The sequence below is a fragment of the Solanum pennellii genome, chromosome 11 (assembly GCF_001406875.1).
Source record: "Solanum pennellii chromosome 11, SPENNV200".
Taxonomy (NCBI): Eukaryota; Viridiplantae; Streptophyta; class Magnoliopsida; order Solanales; family Solanaceae; genus Solanum; species Solanum pennellii.
In genome coordinates this window covers 3126862-3143550 of record NC_028647.1, presented here as the reverse complement: position 1 = coordinate 3143550, position 16689 = coordinate 3126862, and the positions used below count along the sequence as shown (strand labels likewise).

General features: G+C 33.5%; 3 protein-coding genes across 3 annotated transcripts; 1 reads left to right on the top strand and 2 right to left on the bottom strand.

Moving 5' to 3' along the window:
* Positions 1–363: 363 nt before the first annotated feature.
* LOC107003297 (L-ascorbate oxidase homolog) lies at positions 364–2783 on the bottom strand. Its single transcript, XM_015201605.1, has 2 exons — positions 1245–2783; positions 364–954 (listed from the first exon to the last, which is right to left on the bottom strand). Exons 1-2 carry the CDS (start codon positions 2615–2617, stop codon positions 651–653), a joined length of 1677 nt encoding a protein of 558 aa, XP_015057091.1. The 5' UTR covers positions 2618–2783; the 3' UTR covers positions 364–650.
* An 851-nt stretch (positions 2784–3634) lies between these two features.
* Positions 3635–10493, bottom strand: LOC107003215 (protease Do-like 10, mitochondrial). Its single transcript, XM_015201508.2, has 8 exons — positions 10028–10493; positions 8862–9107; positions 8069–8264; positions 6981–7240; positions 6310–6437; positions 4857–5060; positions 4161–4211; positions 3635–4044 (listed from the first exon to the last, which is right to left on the bottom strand). Exons 1-8 carry the CDS (start codon positions 10491–10493, stop codon positions 3808–3810), a joined length of 1788 nt encoding a protein of 595 aa, XP_015056994.1. The 3' UTR covers positions 3635–3807.
* Positions 10494–12516: 2023 nt separating this feature from the next.
* Positions 12517–13372, top strand: LOC107003568 (uncharacterized serine-rich protein C215.13-like). Its single transcript, XM_027912794.1, has one exon. It carries the CDS (start codon positions 12638–12640, stop codon positions 13370–13372), a length of 735 nt encoding a protein of 244 aa, XP_027768595.1. The 5' UTR covers positions 12517–12637.
* Positions 13373–16689: the final 3317 nt, after the last annotated feature.

Genomic DNA, 16689 nt, shown 5'->3' with positions numbered 1-16689 from the left:
ATATATATATATATATATATATATATATATATATATATATATATATAAAACAAGTATCATTTGCACACAGTAAAAAAAAATTCTTTCCTTTAAGTTTGATTTGTTAATAAAACAGTGAAATCAATACAAGTTCTAAAAAGAATTTAATTAAAATTTTCAAACAAAAATAAATTTATTCAAAAATATATAAATAGCTAATCGAATTCACCGTTGAATATCTTATCAATCAGAACTAAGTAGAACACAGAGGAATTCTTTACGTAATAATTAACCGATCGAATTCAATATTTATTTTTTCTCTTTTCAATATTTATTTTTTCTAAAAGAGAAAATTAAAGAAAATTCATAAAATAAAATAAAAGATAAGACAAAATTCTCTGAAGTTTTTTATTAATACATGAACGCATCATGAAATCAAATAATACATTCATTGATCAAGACTAAATTTTTTGTATTTTCAAAAATAAAAAATTACAAACACACACACACAAAAAAAAGAAAAAAACTTCTGTTTCACTTGTTGAAAAAGCTTGGCCCCCTTGTATACTTTATCTCCTCCTTGCTTTTTTTTTTTTCTTGGCTCAAAAATGAATAAAATTCACAAAAAAATGAGAAAAAAATAAAATAAAATAATTTTTTTAAATTTTTTTTTAATTAGCTTTGTAAGGAGTAGGTTTTGGCATATCCTTAACTATGCCACATAATAAATCATTATCAGGCATGTTGTACTCATCTTTAATTGATTTATTTGGAGAAAGGACACTGAAATATAATTGATGTCCCAAATAATTTCTCTCCAATGAATTTGATCTTAAATTCCATAATCCAGCATTGTCAAGTGTTGTCATTATAACTGCAAATGATTTTGGGTAAACTTGGATTGTGTTTCTACTCACAGCATCAAGCAAGTTGTAGTTCTTTCTCCTCTCTGGGGCCCACCTCCCTGGTTCGATTCTGTATTGACAATGTAAAAAATATTTATAAATGTCACATCAACAATATCATTATAGTTAAAAAAAATCATATATACTACTTTACTATTCTCCCTTGGAATTCAGTAATTTTGATTCAAAATCCACTGAGTAGGTTGTAAAAGTAGGGGTTAGGAAGTCATTTTAGGTCACATATTTGTTTTAGGTCACATGCATGTTAAAATCCCAATGTGACAGTATAGTGATTTTCTGAATCCTGAAATTTCTGACTCTGTTATTGTTACGGATGATGAAAGATAGAGACAAACTTACCCAACAGCAAAGAATGAGTGCCCTGACAAATGCCATGATTGAACACTTTTGCCATGATTCTCAATGACTATCTCAACATAGTTGCGGTAAGTGGCATTGACCACATTAGGTGCAACTGTGATCTTATCTTGTCCTGCTTGTCCTGGTTTAGGTTCATATTCATCCTTGATCAAATTATACTTGAACACCTTGTCCGCGGCCCCATAATACTCAGCCAACTTGATTGGGGTCGCAGGGTCAACATGTGACACACCGTTCAACGCGTAACGTAGTTTACCATCAACCTGTCCAGCTGATGTGACTAGCTTGATGGTTCGGGTGATGTTGATTTGACCATAGTGGTAAGATCCCTGAGGGTTAGGTCTAGCTGCACTAGCTGTCAAATTCCAACGGAAGGAACGGAACTGGTTGAGGGACCACGCCCACCCTTCGGGTGCCTTAGGCAACTCAGGTGAGGCGGGGCCCTTACCATTAGCGTAACGGATAGTGGCTGTAGCCACATGTGAGTCTTTAGTGAACCTCGTGGACGCCACGAGGTAATAGTCTTTTGGTTCCTGGTTAGCAGTAACCAAAACAGAGAAGCATTGTCCCAAATGGACATCAATAGACTCATACACATTTTGCACTGTGTGTGAACCTTCAATCTCAACAAGCTTCATTGTGTGTCCTTGCATCCTCACATTAATAGAATCCTTCATCCCAACATTACAAATCCTAAACCTATACGTCTTCCCAGCGGTCACAGTAAACATCGGCTCGTCTTTACCATCACCTTTACCGCTCTTACCATTGATAACAACCCCCGTTGGCCTACCAAGAGCGCGTCCACTATCCAACATCCTTTTCAATTCGACGTGGCTCTTGGTATACCAATCCCCCGCGAGGACCATATGGTCAGCCTCAGGGGTCTCGAATGGTACAGGGATCAAAGCGCGACTAAGTACACTAATACCACCATAACCACCAGCAGCGCGATGCGTGCTTGTGGTAGGGTAGTAATAGTAACTACCGATTTGATCCTTGACTTGGAAACGATAAGTGAAATTAGTACCGGGAGGGATGGGGCAATTGTTACCTAGGGTTCCTTCTTGCCATGAGTTTTTCCTTTGTTGGATACCACTCCATGTGAACAAAAGTGGTTCATCTAATTGATTAAACACATTCACAACAACATTATTATTTGATGTTCCATTAATTCTAGGGCCAGGGAATTGACCATTGATTAATATGACTTTTTGAGGTACACCAAGTGGAGAAAGGGTGCCATATGTAACTTTCCATTCATGAAACAAATAAGGATCCTCTCCATTTACTGAAATGGTCAAGGTTATTGCTAACAAAATTGCTAGCACAAAACCCAACTTTTTATTCATTTTTTTTATTTATTAATACTTTTTTCTCTCGTGTTTCTTATGGTTTTTCGATTCTTTAAAACTTTGTTTTGATCGAATCGAAAAAACCAAAAAGAGAACCTGAGAGGAAAAAAAAAAAAGGAAACAATTATTATTTATTACAACATAGAAAGGAAAGGATGATGATGTTTTGATAATGAATTTGATCTATTTATATTGTAAACAATAAAGGTAATAGCCATTCAAATTTTCCTTTTTTTTCTCCGTAAATAACGTTTTTCTTTTGGTTTTTATTTTCTCCGGTTGTTTTGGTCTTCCGTTAATTTCTCTATGATTCAAAAAATATAAAAAATTGAAAACTAAAATCAAATCGAAGAAAAAAAAAACTATTGAAAATTTATAACTACACACGTATACGTGTATACATTTATTTTTTTTAACAATATATATTAGTTCTTTGCCCTCTTGATTCATAATGTAGGTTTTTTATTTTATCTTGTAATTTGATAAGTCAAAGAATCTATTTTCATGTTAAACATAATTTAACTTTAAGTCTTTTAAGTTATTCATTGCTTAAGGGAAAAAAGGATAAATATACCCTTAAACTATCGTAAATTGTATGCAGATATTCCCGTCATACTTTTAGGACACTGGTACCCCTGCCGTCCAAAATCTAGAGCATATATACCCTTTGTATAAACGGACATACACGTGTCATAATCTTATTCACTGACCGACATTTAATTATATATTGGATCGATGGATAAAATTATGTCACATGTTCCTATTTAGTTTTCTCATTAGATTGAAGAGCATATATGCTCTAGTTTTTGAATGACAGGGGCACCAATGTCCCAAAAATATGACGGAGGGTATCTGCATGTCATTTACGATAATTCAAAGTTATATTTGTCTTTTTTCCTTTAATTCAATTATCATCGCGATTTCTTCATAAATAACCGTTCTTTTAAAAAAAGTTGCAAAATTCTTGTACACTACATGTATAGTTTTTTCTCTTCAATAAAACTATACAACTAATGACTAACATAAATATGAATACATTATTTCAAATAAAAGTACAAAAGGTATATAAATAACAAAAATTTGGAAAGAATAGTGAAGAGTACAATCCGACTTCTCTATAACAATCATATTCTATAGCAGCAAAACATATCATTATAGAGAGGTTCGACTGGTATACAAAATTAGGTTCAGCAAGCTGACAGAAGTTCAGCTGCATTTTGCTCATCAGTGAGATCGATAGACATGGCATGAGGTATTCTGTGGCGTTTCAATATACGCGATGTGGCTATTCTTGCGGATTCATAGTTCAAAACAATCACCCTCTCATCATCCAAATCGAATCTCACGTTCTTTTGGTTACCATCTTCCACGAGTTGACGTAAATGTTTCAGATTCAGAACTTCTACACCGTTAACCTTCTTCACCTGTAACAAAATGGTCCAAAATTTCCGCGGAAACAAAGAGGAATATGATTAAAAGGCGTCATTTCGCTGTCTTTCTTAAGAAGAGAATGGAGTAATAGAAGCAACGAGTGTTTTACCTGTAACTCAGCAAGGCGCTCATAACCAGCATTAATATCATCCATCAACACCTAATTAATTACGAAAGGTCACGTTAGTAGCGTATATTGTGTTCATCTGTGAGTACAATCTTAAGGAAAATCAAAGTTTCGTCTCTATGTAAAAGGTTAGGTTATAAGGTTGAGAAGTGAACGTTAAAGAAAACACCAAAAACTGAACAAAACAAATGCATCTATAGTTTGTTATATATGAAGTTAGACAAATGAAATAGATTGGCCAAGGCAAGACATGTCTTATATCTAGCCATGAAAAAAAAACCCGACTTTAGCCACATTGCAAGAAAGCGTCACTTAAAATATTTATGCGCTTGAACATGCATCAGGTCGACAGGCTTGTGGACTCGGTGGATGGGAAATATTTTCTGAGCATATGAGATTGCTTGACCAGAACTGATCAGGTAGAGAGTTGGGAAGTGATAGGTTAAGGGACTTTATCATGCCAGCAATAAGGGTGTATCATGTTGCAGATTCAACAATCAAAACTTGCAAGTGCATAGACTCGCAAAAGGTCTACCCATTTGGATACACCGGTTTTGCAATTCCTCAGCATACGTTTAGCATGTGAAATCATAACGAAATTTCATGGTCACTTTTTTCTTTAAGAGAAATTATTTAAGTTCTCCATTTGACAGAAGGACAAGAAACTGTAGATCATACCTGTGAAAGGATGACGAATTGTTCGCCAGGTTTCTTAGGTAGTTCCCGAAGTGCCCGTTCACACAACCGGCGGGGTGAGGTATTATACCATTCTTCTCCATACTCGTGAAGGAATGGTTGAGTTAATGGAATAAAGACGAGACCAGCAAAAATGAAATAACTTGGAAGCTTGTCAAATTGATGAACTGGAACAAGAGGTTGCAACTGCATAATATTTAGTAGTTGTTAGATACAGTAGATTAACGCCAAAGAAACCATAATATTTACGATCATATAAGTTATAAGTGTTCACTTTAAGGCTTAGCAGAAAGTACAGTCGTCTTCTCAACACCCTACTTCTATGCACCAGATCTCCAAGAGTGACAAAGCAAAAACTAACCTTTGGCCCAATCCTGCACCCAGAATACTTCTAACAGCAGTGTGTGACACTCCCAGAACACCAGGCAGTCTGAACTACTTTTCAACATGCTAGTTCTACGCCTAGAAAAGGAATACGATGCGGGGCTGGTGAGGGGGTTCATTTAGTTCATGAACTAATCATGCAGGTACGATGATAGAATAATTTCTAAGCGGTAAATAATAATGTAGGGATTGTCATGCAGTGAGTGAACAATAGTGTATGAATTGTCGACCCAAACATCCCTATATCTAGGGTCATGATTAGGGTATACTCGTCCTATAGGAAGGTTAACGATTAGCGTACATCCTATCCTTATACCCTAATCATCGACCTAGGACTCTACCTCTCCTAAAACCTGGAAATTTAGTTTAGTTCTCACTTAATCAATAACAAAAAGGAATTCACTTGCAATATTTAGTTTCATGTTTAGTTGCTTAAGTAACTGTACTAAGATTACCTTCAATATCAAGAATTAGGAAATAGAAGACGACATATACAATAGACATGAGTAGAGAAATGAGATGTTGATAACAAGTGAAAGTAAAAGAGAATCATAGAAATAGAAATAGCAAAAGGAAGGGTTTACACTCTACGAGATGGAAGTAGAAAAAGAAAAAAGGTGAAAGAGGCCTCGAAGTCCAACCTTAGTTTCACACGCAAAATACATATGGAAGATACACAGAACAATAAAAGACAAACAGAACTGATCAAGGCTGCTTTCGCCTTTTCTGTTTTTCCTATTTTTGTCAGAGCAGATTGTTTAGTTTTCCAGCTGACCAAAGGATACTGGATGAAAAATTCTAGATACATAAGTAAGAATGGTTGAATCCTTGAACTTAGACATTATAACGTGTAAAAATGAAGAATTTACTTCTACTAGAGCCTCAGAATTAAGTCATTATCCACAGCTTTCTTAATTGTAGGCGCAGTAATTCAAATCTATTTGTTTGGCCAACATGCACTGAGGATAAGAGCAGAAGTTTGAGAACCCACTGCAAGTATCCAAATTTGAAAACAATAATTTATACTGAAGGTTCAATAAAAGTGACTTACAGGATGAAGCGTGATCTTGAAGTCATGCACTTCACCATCCCTCAAGACTTCAAGTTCAGCAGTTTCATTTGGTTTCTTCATAGAAACGAGATGGTCAAATGAGATTCTCTCTCTGTTTCGGAAAGGAACTGCAAATCATAAGCAATCTCAGAAGTCGGAACTTCAGATGATGGAGAATAAGGATGCAGAAGGGCAAACTTTTCTAGCACAAAATAAGTTATCCCAGCCTTAACAATTTTCATATCCTGCACACCACTTATGCAGTTCTGGTATAATTACGAGCTATCCACATGCAAGAGGAAACTCAAAAATGAGAAGAGCCTAGACTCAAGGATATACATCTTACCAAGGGAAGTCATAAAAATTACTCATAGTTGCAAGCTAAGAGAAGATGAATGCTTTTAAGTTGATGCTACCCTGCTTACAAGAGCCAATGGAGAGAACCATATTCACGTTTCATCCTAATCCATCATTTTACCTCAAAAACATTTAAAACAAGAGAAAAGCACGTGTAATAAATTATGGGGGAAAAGGAGAGAACTGTCCAGCCTGGTACTCACAGTAACTGTGAAGAAGGGGAGGGCCCTTCAGTGTGGAGTCTTATACTAGTTTAACTATGACATACAAGAATCACAATAAAGAGAGGAGCAAGAGAAATCAGAGAATTCTACCTGTTCCATCACTTGCTATGGGGACACCATCAAATGAGAGGACTATATCGTCTTTCTTTAATACTCTAGAAGCATCAGAAAGTGGATTGATTCGGCTAACAAGTACACCTGTCATTTTTGACTGCATTTGGAAGTATTCTCGAATTTGTGCATTTTCAGTAGGTTGGCATGACAAGCCCAGAGAGCAAAACCCAACGTAATCACCACGTTCTTCTACGCCAGATATAAAATGCTTTATCACAGGAACAGGAATAATGTAGCTGCAAAATCCAACCAGAAATAGAACTTGTAAGGTCAAACTAGAAGACTGTAATTTCTTTTTTCTAATAACAGAAGATTTTTTTCTCTGAAGTAGATTGTTTAATCAGGGATCAGTTTAGATTTGACTGGTTGCAGCATGAGAGCTACTACCTGTTCCCATAAGCTAAACAAACTTAGACTAAAACTATTAATTGTCATCTAGCAAAACTCAGTACCAACTGTATATCACAACTAAGAGAATAATATCATGACGCTAGAACCAAAGGGCTACAAGTCAAGCTTCATATCCGTAAACGCATGAAAAAGGACTGTTTCAGAAAATTAAAGAATGATTTTTTACCAATTAAAGAACTAAATCAAAAGATGAAGAATAAATGATAGAGAAACTAGGACAAGCGGGCCAGAAAATTGAAAAAATAGGGAGAGAAGATTTGCATAGAAATAAATGTTAAAGAAGAATAACATGCATTCAGATTCAGGCCAACGAAATAAACGTCAGAACCCAGATTGGTTCACTTCCAGTTCAATTTTCTTCTCATAGGAGGGCAGCAGGGAGGGGAGGATCCAAAGGTTGTTCGCTTTTTTTTTCATTTTATGTATAACAAGCCAGCTGATACGAAAAACTGTGACTGAATCACAAAAAATTACAATTACAAAGGAAAGGTTAAAGCATGATTGCAAATAGGAGCTGCATGGATATCAGCGTATATTCCCCATCAAAATTTAACTAAATAATATATGGCAGAGCAAGCAATAAATGAAGCAGTTGAACTAGATCTTCATGGTAGTTATGGAGACACAAAGTGACAACAAAAATTCTAATTTACCCAATATTCTCTGCACCCGAAAGGTTTTGGAAAGCAACTCCAGCCACTTTGTCACCCATGATTGCTGGTCCTCCACTATTCCCTGGATTTATAGCCGCATCAATTTGTATTGCCAATAGTTGACTAGCCCCATGTACATATTGTGTAGGTTCAACCCTTGAGACGACACCTTTTGTGACAGATATATTGTCTCCCCCTAGAAAAAAGTGAATATCATAATGATTAGCAGAGAACTCATCAGATGCAGGTAGTTAGTATAATAATAATATTTACCACAAGATTGTTAAGTAAAAAGATATGTTATTTTGCCATAAGAACTGAAGCTCCTATTTTTTTTATAGGATTTGATAGATGGAAGGAAATTGTTTATGACATGGAACAAACTAAGGTGAAGGGAGCCCAATTTCTCAGTAGAAAGAAAAGCAATGTGCATTTGCTTAAACTTTTGAATGAAATGAGCGATAATATATACATAGGATTGTAATGATGACCCCACTTGTGGAATTACACTTGGTATGTTGTTGCTGTTTTTGTTGATTCCTAATGCTGACCCCAATTAATTTGGATTGAGGTGCAGTTGATTGATTGATTTTGTGAGAAAACGTGAATGGGAAGTGCCTGTTTGTGAGTTGTGATTCAATAGTCAGTTTTTTAAAAAAGGTATAGCATCCCATTGCTAAACATGAACACTATAATATCACACAAACAATAGGAAAACAACAGAAAGCCTCAGAGTTTAAAAAAGTGTGAGGTTTGCATTTCATGTTGAATCAATTAGAAGAAAAAAAATTACCTTGAGGATAACCAACAACAGACACAGCTTCTTGGAGAAATGGAACTTCACCAAGCTCCAAAGAGTTCATGCCCTCCCAGAATTCTTCACTTTCTACCACCAGAATAGCCAAGTCGCATTCATGACCAACAGCCTGAACTGTTGCTCTATACTTGGTTGGAGAACCATGCTTTCGTACAAGTACAAATGTATGATCAGCCACAACATGAGCATTTGTCAGGATTCTCTTTCCCCGAATAACAAAACCTATTATATTAAGAATGCAAAATTCAAAAATAAGCTTTGTATTCGCTTCTTTTTAAAAAAGGAAGAAGTTACCATACAAAGGGAAGGGAGGGGAAAAATGAACCGTCAATAACAAGGTGGAAGTTCACGCATCCAACCAACTAGGAACTTTGGAGCTACAATATCAAATACGTTATGCTCAGAGTCGGATCTAGGATTTGAATTTTATGGGTTCTTACAACAATCTCGAGTTAAAATACAATTATAACTAGGTTTGCTATCAAATATTTTTTTTTTGATAAAGAGGTTTGCTATCAAATATTAGTGGATTTAAAATACATATACAGAGCTTGGCCAAAAGCTATCGGCTTCTAGTGAACCCGTAGGTTACACTCTGAATTTGTCACTGCTCATGCTTAATCCTAAACTAGTTAAGAGTCCCCCATGTCTAACATCATGCCAAGAACAAAACGAGTTGTTTTCCATTCCCAATCATGAACCCGATGAATCTGGAGAAATTTTTCCATCCTTTCGCAAAACACTAATCAGACTCCCATAAACATGTCTACCATATCTTGCCTCTTCTTAGCAAACAAATCTCACTTCTTGCAACATTTGGGTTAATGGCAAACTATTTATGTTAATGAACAAGAACTTCGTAAAAGATAGCTTTTTTACAAGGCTTCCTTAGTTAAAGAAGTGTGGGGAATCTTAGTAGCTCAATTAATCGGCTATATAAACTTTTAGATTGTTGGTGAAGGTTTGATTACCCAACTCGTAATCCCCTACCCCGATTTTTTTACAAATGGTCAATATTGTCACCAAGAAGTGAACTTTCCTTTCAGGGATCCTTAAATATCTCACAATATACAATGCCAAGTCTTGTAAAGGAAGCATATAGTGAATGACTTTCTGGAAGAGAAATATAAGAGAAACAATACCAGAGCCCGTCGTTTCGCGCTGAGACTTGTTCTGCCATGGAAGGAAGTAATTAGGACTGCTGGAAACAGTAAATATCTTAACTACAGAATCCAATGCTAGCTCAATTGCTAAATAAGCATCCAAAATTCCATCAGATAAGCGCGGCGCCACTCGTTCTACCTCCAATAAAGCAACTCCAGCATCGCCAGCAACTGATAAATTAGATTCAACATTATCATTTTCCTCAGCTCTCTCAGCATTAGGTGCACTAAAGATCGAGCTATTTGAACTCAACGTGGAAAAAAACGAGGCCGAAGCAGATATATTCCCAAAACTACTACTGTAATTGAACGGTATGAATCTCCGGTAACTCACCGGCACTATGCCGGCGACTGCAGAATCTCCAGCAATTATAGGACATTGAAAGTGAAGCTGCCTGTTTAAGAACCTCCGTGATGCACGGAAAGTAGAACCTATTCGTAACATCGAAACCGGCGTAACTCCGGTGACGTCCGCCGGAGCTCAACCTATTACGCCGGTGCCGTTAAAGCGCGCGCAAGGGGGGAAAAGGGTTTTACGCCTTACTTGGAGATTCTAAAACCCTTCAAGAAAGAGAAAAACTTAAAAATAATTAAAAATAAAAAAATTAAATACTTTTGAGTATTTTAAATTTTATTTTTTAAAAAAAAATTTAAAAAAAGATTCAATGTACAAAAACTTACAACATGTCTCTTGGACGAGTTGGTTGAGTAAAAAATCTTCAAAATAGGGCGACACGAATTTAATATCACTTGTGTGCGTTTTTAATCGAGTTTATCACCGAATAAGGCCAACTAGTTTGACGAATTACGGAACCTTACTTATTCAGAAAAACTTGATTCTGAAGTGGAATAAGCGATAAAATTGATATCTATAAAAAAAATAACCAAGACTATAAAATTCTTTCGTAAGAAAGTTCAACGATGAATTTATTTTTTTTAAAAAAAGAACTTACTTGAAAATATTACTCCTTTAATATTTGGAGGAGATGGACAATAGCTATTTTTGAAAACTATTTTAGTATTTAGATACTTTTTAATGTAAAAACTAATATTTTGACTAAAATACCCTTAGTTAAAATATAGAAAAACTCTAAAGATCTTTTATTAGAGTTTGAATTTTACAAATTATACATATATGAGGAATATAAGATAAATTAGTTTTAAGTTGGTTATCGACCTATTTCAATTCTTGTCTTATATTCGAATTTAATATCGATAATTTAACTTAAATAAAATAATAACATATTCGATGAAGAATCATATAGCCGATTGGAAGTATTGAACTCAACAGGGCCTGCAACAAACAAACTGATGCCAAATGTTAAAAAAAAAAAAATCTTAACAAATATTAATTTCCTCTTATTATTATTTTCTAATTGGAACTTTTCCTCTGTATTAGCCGGCCAAATAGAAACATTCACTATTAAATTAAATAATTATAATAAGTACTAGTTTAATAGTTGTTTTAAAGATTGCCATAAAAAATTAACAAGAAATAAAAAGTATATACTTGTTACTAGTTATAAGAAAAGACTTGCTTTTGAGTCCAAAAATAAATCATTTCCAGCTTCAATTTCTATTTCATTCTATTTTCTTTTAATAGTTTGATCGTGAGATTTCTTATAGTGAGAATTGCGAAATATGAATAGAGATGAAGATCTTCTTCTGTTTACGAACATGTTTAAGCGCGAAAAGAACGATCTAGCTAGCCTTCTTCTCCCTGTCCCTGATGAATTTGAGGCAAATGGTAGTATAACTTTATTTTTTCTTTTACAATTTCTTCGATACCATTTTATGAAAAAGTACGAATTTATATAGTCGATCTCAACTTTCTCAAAACTAAAATAAATCTATTGTTTTTGTTTTCTTGTAGGGAATTATGCACTATATAGAATGACTTCTAGCAAAAAAAGTCAAGTGGGATTGGATTACATGATGAATACCAAAGTTGGAAAAAATGACTATGACTGGTAAAATTCAATTATATTTTGATCATATTGTTGCACTAAGTTATAATTAGAGCATGTTGAGTCTATCAACATGTGAAATCTTAAAAGACAGATAATATGAATCGGATATTACATTATCCGTTCGTACTCATACTTGAAATTTTAATTGAAGGTTGAAAACGCCACCGGCTACGCCTTTATTTCCATCTCTTGACATGGAAGCCAATGCTCCAGAATTTGTCATTCAGAAGGAGATCCCAATTATTCAACCTGTTGTTACTCTATCAAGGGTGTGTGATTCTAACATATTTTTTGAAATTAATTTTCGATATCATCAAGTTTTATATACGAGCAAACCTCTCTATAACAATATCGTTTGTCTGAATATAATATGAATAATTGATTTTAGGAAAAACTTGATCGCTATAGTGAAATATTGTTATAGATGATGACTAATACAGAGACGTACATAAATTTGTCACAATAGTTTGCAGGAGGAGCTAAAACAAGAAGTGCTCTTGTAAGATCTTCATCACCTAATCAAAAACCAAAAATAGATACAAAAAAATCAACTCAAATTGGAAAACAAAATGTGTCATCAATAGAGGAAAAGAAGAACACAAGATTTGCAACAACAACAATGATCAAATCCAATACAAGCAATGATCATAAAGAAAGATCAAACACATTGTCATCAATAGCAACAAGAACAACCAAGCAAAAAGATTCAGGTCTTAATTTCCTAGCTTCCAATTTATCAAAAACATTGGGAATCGAGTCGTCTTTGAGTAACACTAGACCTAAAAGTAGGGGAGTGTCCCCTGCTGGAAGACCTAAAAGCAGGGGAGAGTCCCCTGCTGTTAGGCCAAAGAACCTGGGAGCTCAGTTCTCAGGATTTTCTGATGAGACTCCACCTAATCTCAAGACAGACCGGTCCCTGTCAGCAAACAGGGGCCGGCCTAACCAATCAACTAACCAAAGACCAGGATCATCATCATCGTCCTCTTCTTCTTCAACGTCAGTACTTTCTACAAAGCCAATAAGACGACAATCTTGTTCACCCAGTGTAGCGCGTGGACGAAAACAAGAGATTAGTACAAGTAGTACAAAAATTCAACATGGGAATGTCACAACACAAGTTCTTGGTAGCAAAATGGTTGACAAGTTCATGAATGCTAGGAAGTCAATTCATGAAGAGAAGGCAAAATTGAATAGTTCAATGAATGAGAGCTCTGGTTTTGGAAGGCACATTTCAAGAATTTCAGCAAATATGGCTCACAAGCACATGGTAAGTGTATCTAATTTACTTGTTACTCTCCGCGTCTCAAATTATCTATCGTATTTCTCTTTTACACGTCGCTTCAAAAAATATTAATTAAGAAAGGTTCGAACGATTTTACCCTTATTTATGTCTTAAGATATAATCTTCTTTTTTTCATTGAATATTTACTCCATTTATGTGTCATCATCTCATAACTTCAATTTGGAACTAAATTGGGCTGGACCTATGGTATTAAACTCAGGCCCAATTAATGCCCATAGCCTACCCCATGGCCCATATTAGTTCACCCAAAGTAATTGGGTTGGCTATTGGTCTTTGCCAAAATATAGAAATAGAATGGTTTGTATTTGTGTTAGTTTAGTTTGACTAATGACTCTATAGATAGTTACAAATGAAAGTGAAAATACATATTACTTAATCATAATTAATCGAAAAAGTTTTTATACTCGATCCATATCTTTCGTTGTACTTGTATCAGAATTTCAGCTAGTGATGCTTTCGATTACTCAGACTTTTGTCTGTCATTTAGGGTGTAACATTTTGCTTAGCAACACGATGATTGTATTGATCTCACACTATCCGTTTCACGATTCAGGTAAAAAAAAAATTCATATTAATTTTGATTTTTCAAATTAATGACAGGAAATCCATCAAGACACTGGTAATTCTGGCAAAAATGGCACAATTACTGGGAGAAAATCTTCAAATATTAGAGGCAGCAAAATCCCTAGTGCATAAAACAAACTCATTTAATATTTTTATTTGAGTTTAATCAAAAAAGAAAAGATGTTTTTCTTTATATTTTGCCTTTTATATCATTTAATGATGATTATCAATGTTTTTCCTCCTTTATTTTATCTGATTACTCGACTAGTCATCTATTTAAATGTTTCTTACTAGGTACGAATGATATTTGAAAAAATATTCAAGTTATGTAAATTGATTTGTACATATTTTACGATGAAACATGATCGAACGTCCATATATACTGTGGAGTTTCAACTAAAGTAGTTCCTGAAAAAATTGGAGGAAAAAAATTGTTTCTGAAAAAGGAATAAAGTAATAAAAAGGAATAGAAGTAGAAGAATTGAAATGTCAAACAGTTAAAGGGGTTAATAGTGTTGACCAAAAAGTGAGAAAATCAAAGTAAAAAAGTCCCCCAAAAAACAGGTAAAGTGTATAGTATTATAGTCAGCAAAACCATGTTCTAAAATTATAAAATAATTAATTATTAAACACAATGAATGAATGAGAGAAGCAACGATAAAATTATCTTTGTATGAATGATTTTATGAAATATCGTTTGTCTTTTGTTAAACATAGAAACTACATAAACTCTACTTATTAAGGGTCGAACGAATGAAAAAAATCACATAATATTTTCACTGCGAAATTTCGTGATTTTGAGAATTCACTTCATTATTAATTATGCCTTTGATTTATTTATTTTATTAATTATACTCATTTTTAATAAATTTATCATATTAAATAAAAAATATATTAAATTCATTTTTTATTTATTACTTTATAAAATATATGTCAAACAACAAAAAAATGATTGGGAGATATCAATATATACACTAGTTCAAAAGAGGAAGTGACTTTAGAATTTAGGGTACATACACATGCATGTGCTTGGTGCATAATATTCTTCCAAAGAGAAATTGAGATTGTGGCGTAGTGATAAAACTGTTCAATTCTTAATCAGATTTTTAAATTCGAGTTTTAAATATGAAGAAAATTATGTCAAAGGTGTCACCGTAGAATAGACCATACAATATGTAATTCAAGTTTAATCGGAACTCTAATATAAACTACAGACACCGATAAATATACCCGTTAACTATCGTAAATTGTATGCAAATATCCTCTGTCATACTTTTCGGACATAGATGTTCCTACCGTCCAAAAACTAGAGCACATATGCCCTTCACTCTAACGGAAGACTAAATAGGGACACGTAACACAATCTTATCCATCAATCCGATATTTAATACTTGGGTCGGTAGATAAAATTATGATACGTGTATGTCTATTCGTGTATAAAGGGTATATATGCTCTGATTTTTAGAAAGCATGGACACTAATATCCTAAAAATACGACGAAAGATATTTACATATCATTTACGATAATTTAGGGCTATATTTATTATTTTTTTAAAAAAAATAAATAAAGTAAAAGGGAGGCAAAAAGCATGTTGAGTAAAGTGATAATTTAAGGAAGAGAGATGGAGAGAAAGAAATAAGAGAAGTAAATACTAATGTGTAAGAGATGTTCCTTCTGAACTGAAAATATTGTTTTCTCTCTCACACACACACAAACAGAGAAACAAATTAAAAGCACCTTTTAAAAGACTTGATTTTTTCTCCACATATATTTGTGATATTTTTCGAATTTTAAAATTTAAAATATATTTATATTTTATCATAATTTTTCATAACGGTATAATAAAAATAATCTTTAGCAACATTACACATTAATCAAGAGTATTAAAGTTATTATCGATGTTAACTAATTGTTACTGAATTCAATATCGCTATGAATTTTAGAAACATTTGAAAGAGTGTCAATTTTTTATAAAAATACGTATTTAATAATAATTAAATTATTATTGTTAATTAATTGCTACCAAAAATCAGTGTAGTGATATCTTTAAAATATTTTTGAAATGACAAATTATGTGACTTGCAATACTTTTCACTTTCTCCGTTCTATTTTTAGTTGTCACAATTTCATTTTTTTAAGTCAAACTATAAGAACTATAACTAACATTTTATAATGTATTTTTTCATCATATTAATATAAAAAAAATTGAAACTTATAGTACTTTTCGTTTAATTCTTGAATATCTAAATTTTTTTATTTAAAACATCAAATTAATGTAATCTAATTTAACTAGGAAAACTAATCAAATTGACTCTAAAAAGAACATCACATAATAATTAGAAATAGACAGAAGGAATACATAATTTTCAAATATATACAAACACAAACTTTTTTAATTCTCAAACTACAAACAGTATTAACTGTGTCACGTAAATTGTGTCACGTAAATTGAGACAGCATTAACTGTGTTACGTAAATTGTGTCACGTAAATTGAGACGGTGTTTGATATATGTCCCAAACTCCAAGAAGGGAAAAATAGAAGGGGAATAATTGAAGGTATAAAGGAGGGGAATAGAATAGTCAATGTAAAGAGAGAAGCATATATATATATATATAGGTATAATATAGACTTGTTTTCTGAAAGAATTATTCATTGTTTGTTTCTGCACATTACAAGAGAAAAAATAGGATTAGTCAATTCTGACTATAACAATTGAGAACATCACTTGTTTGTATTGGCATTGTCCAATTAATGCATTTTCAGAAGTAGTAGTAGGGTGGGCATGTGGGGTGGGGTGGGTG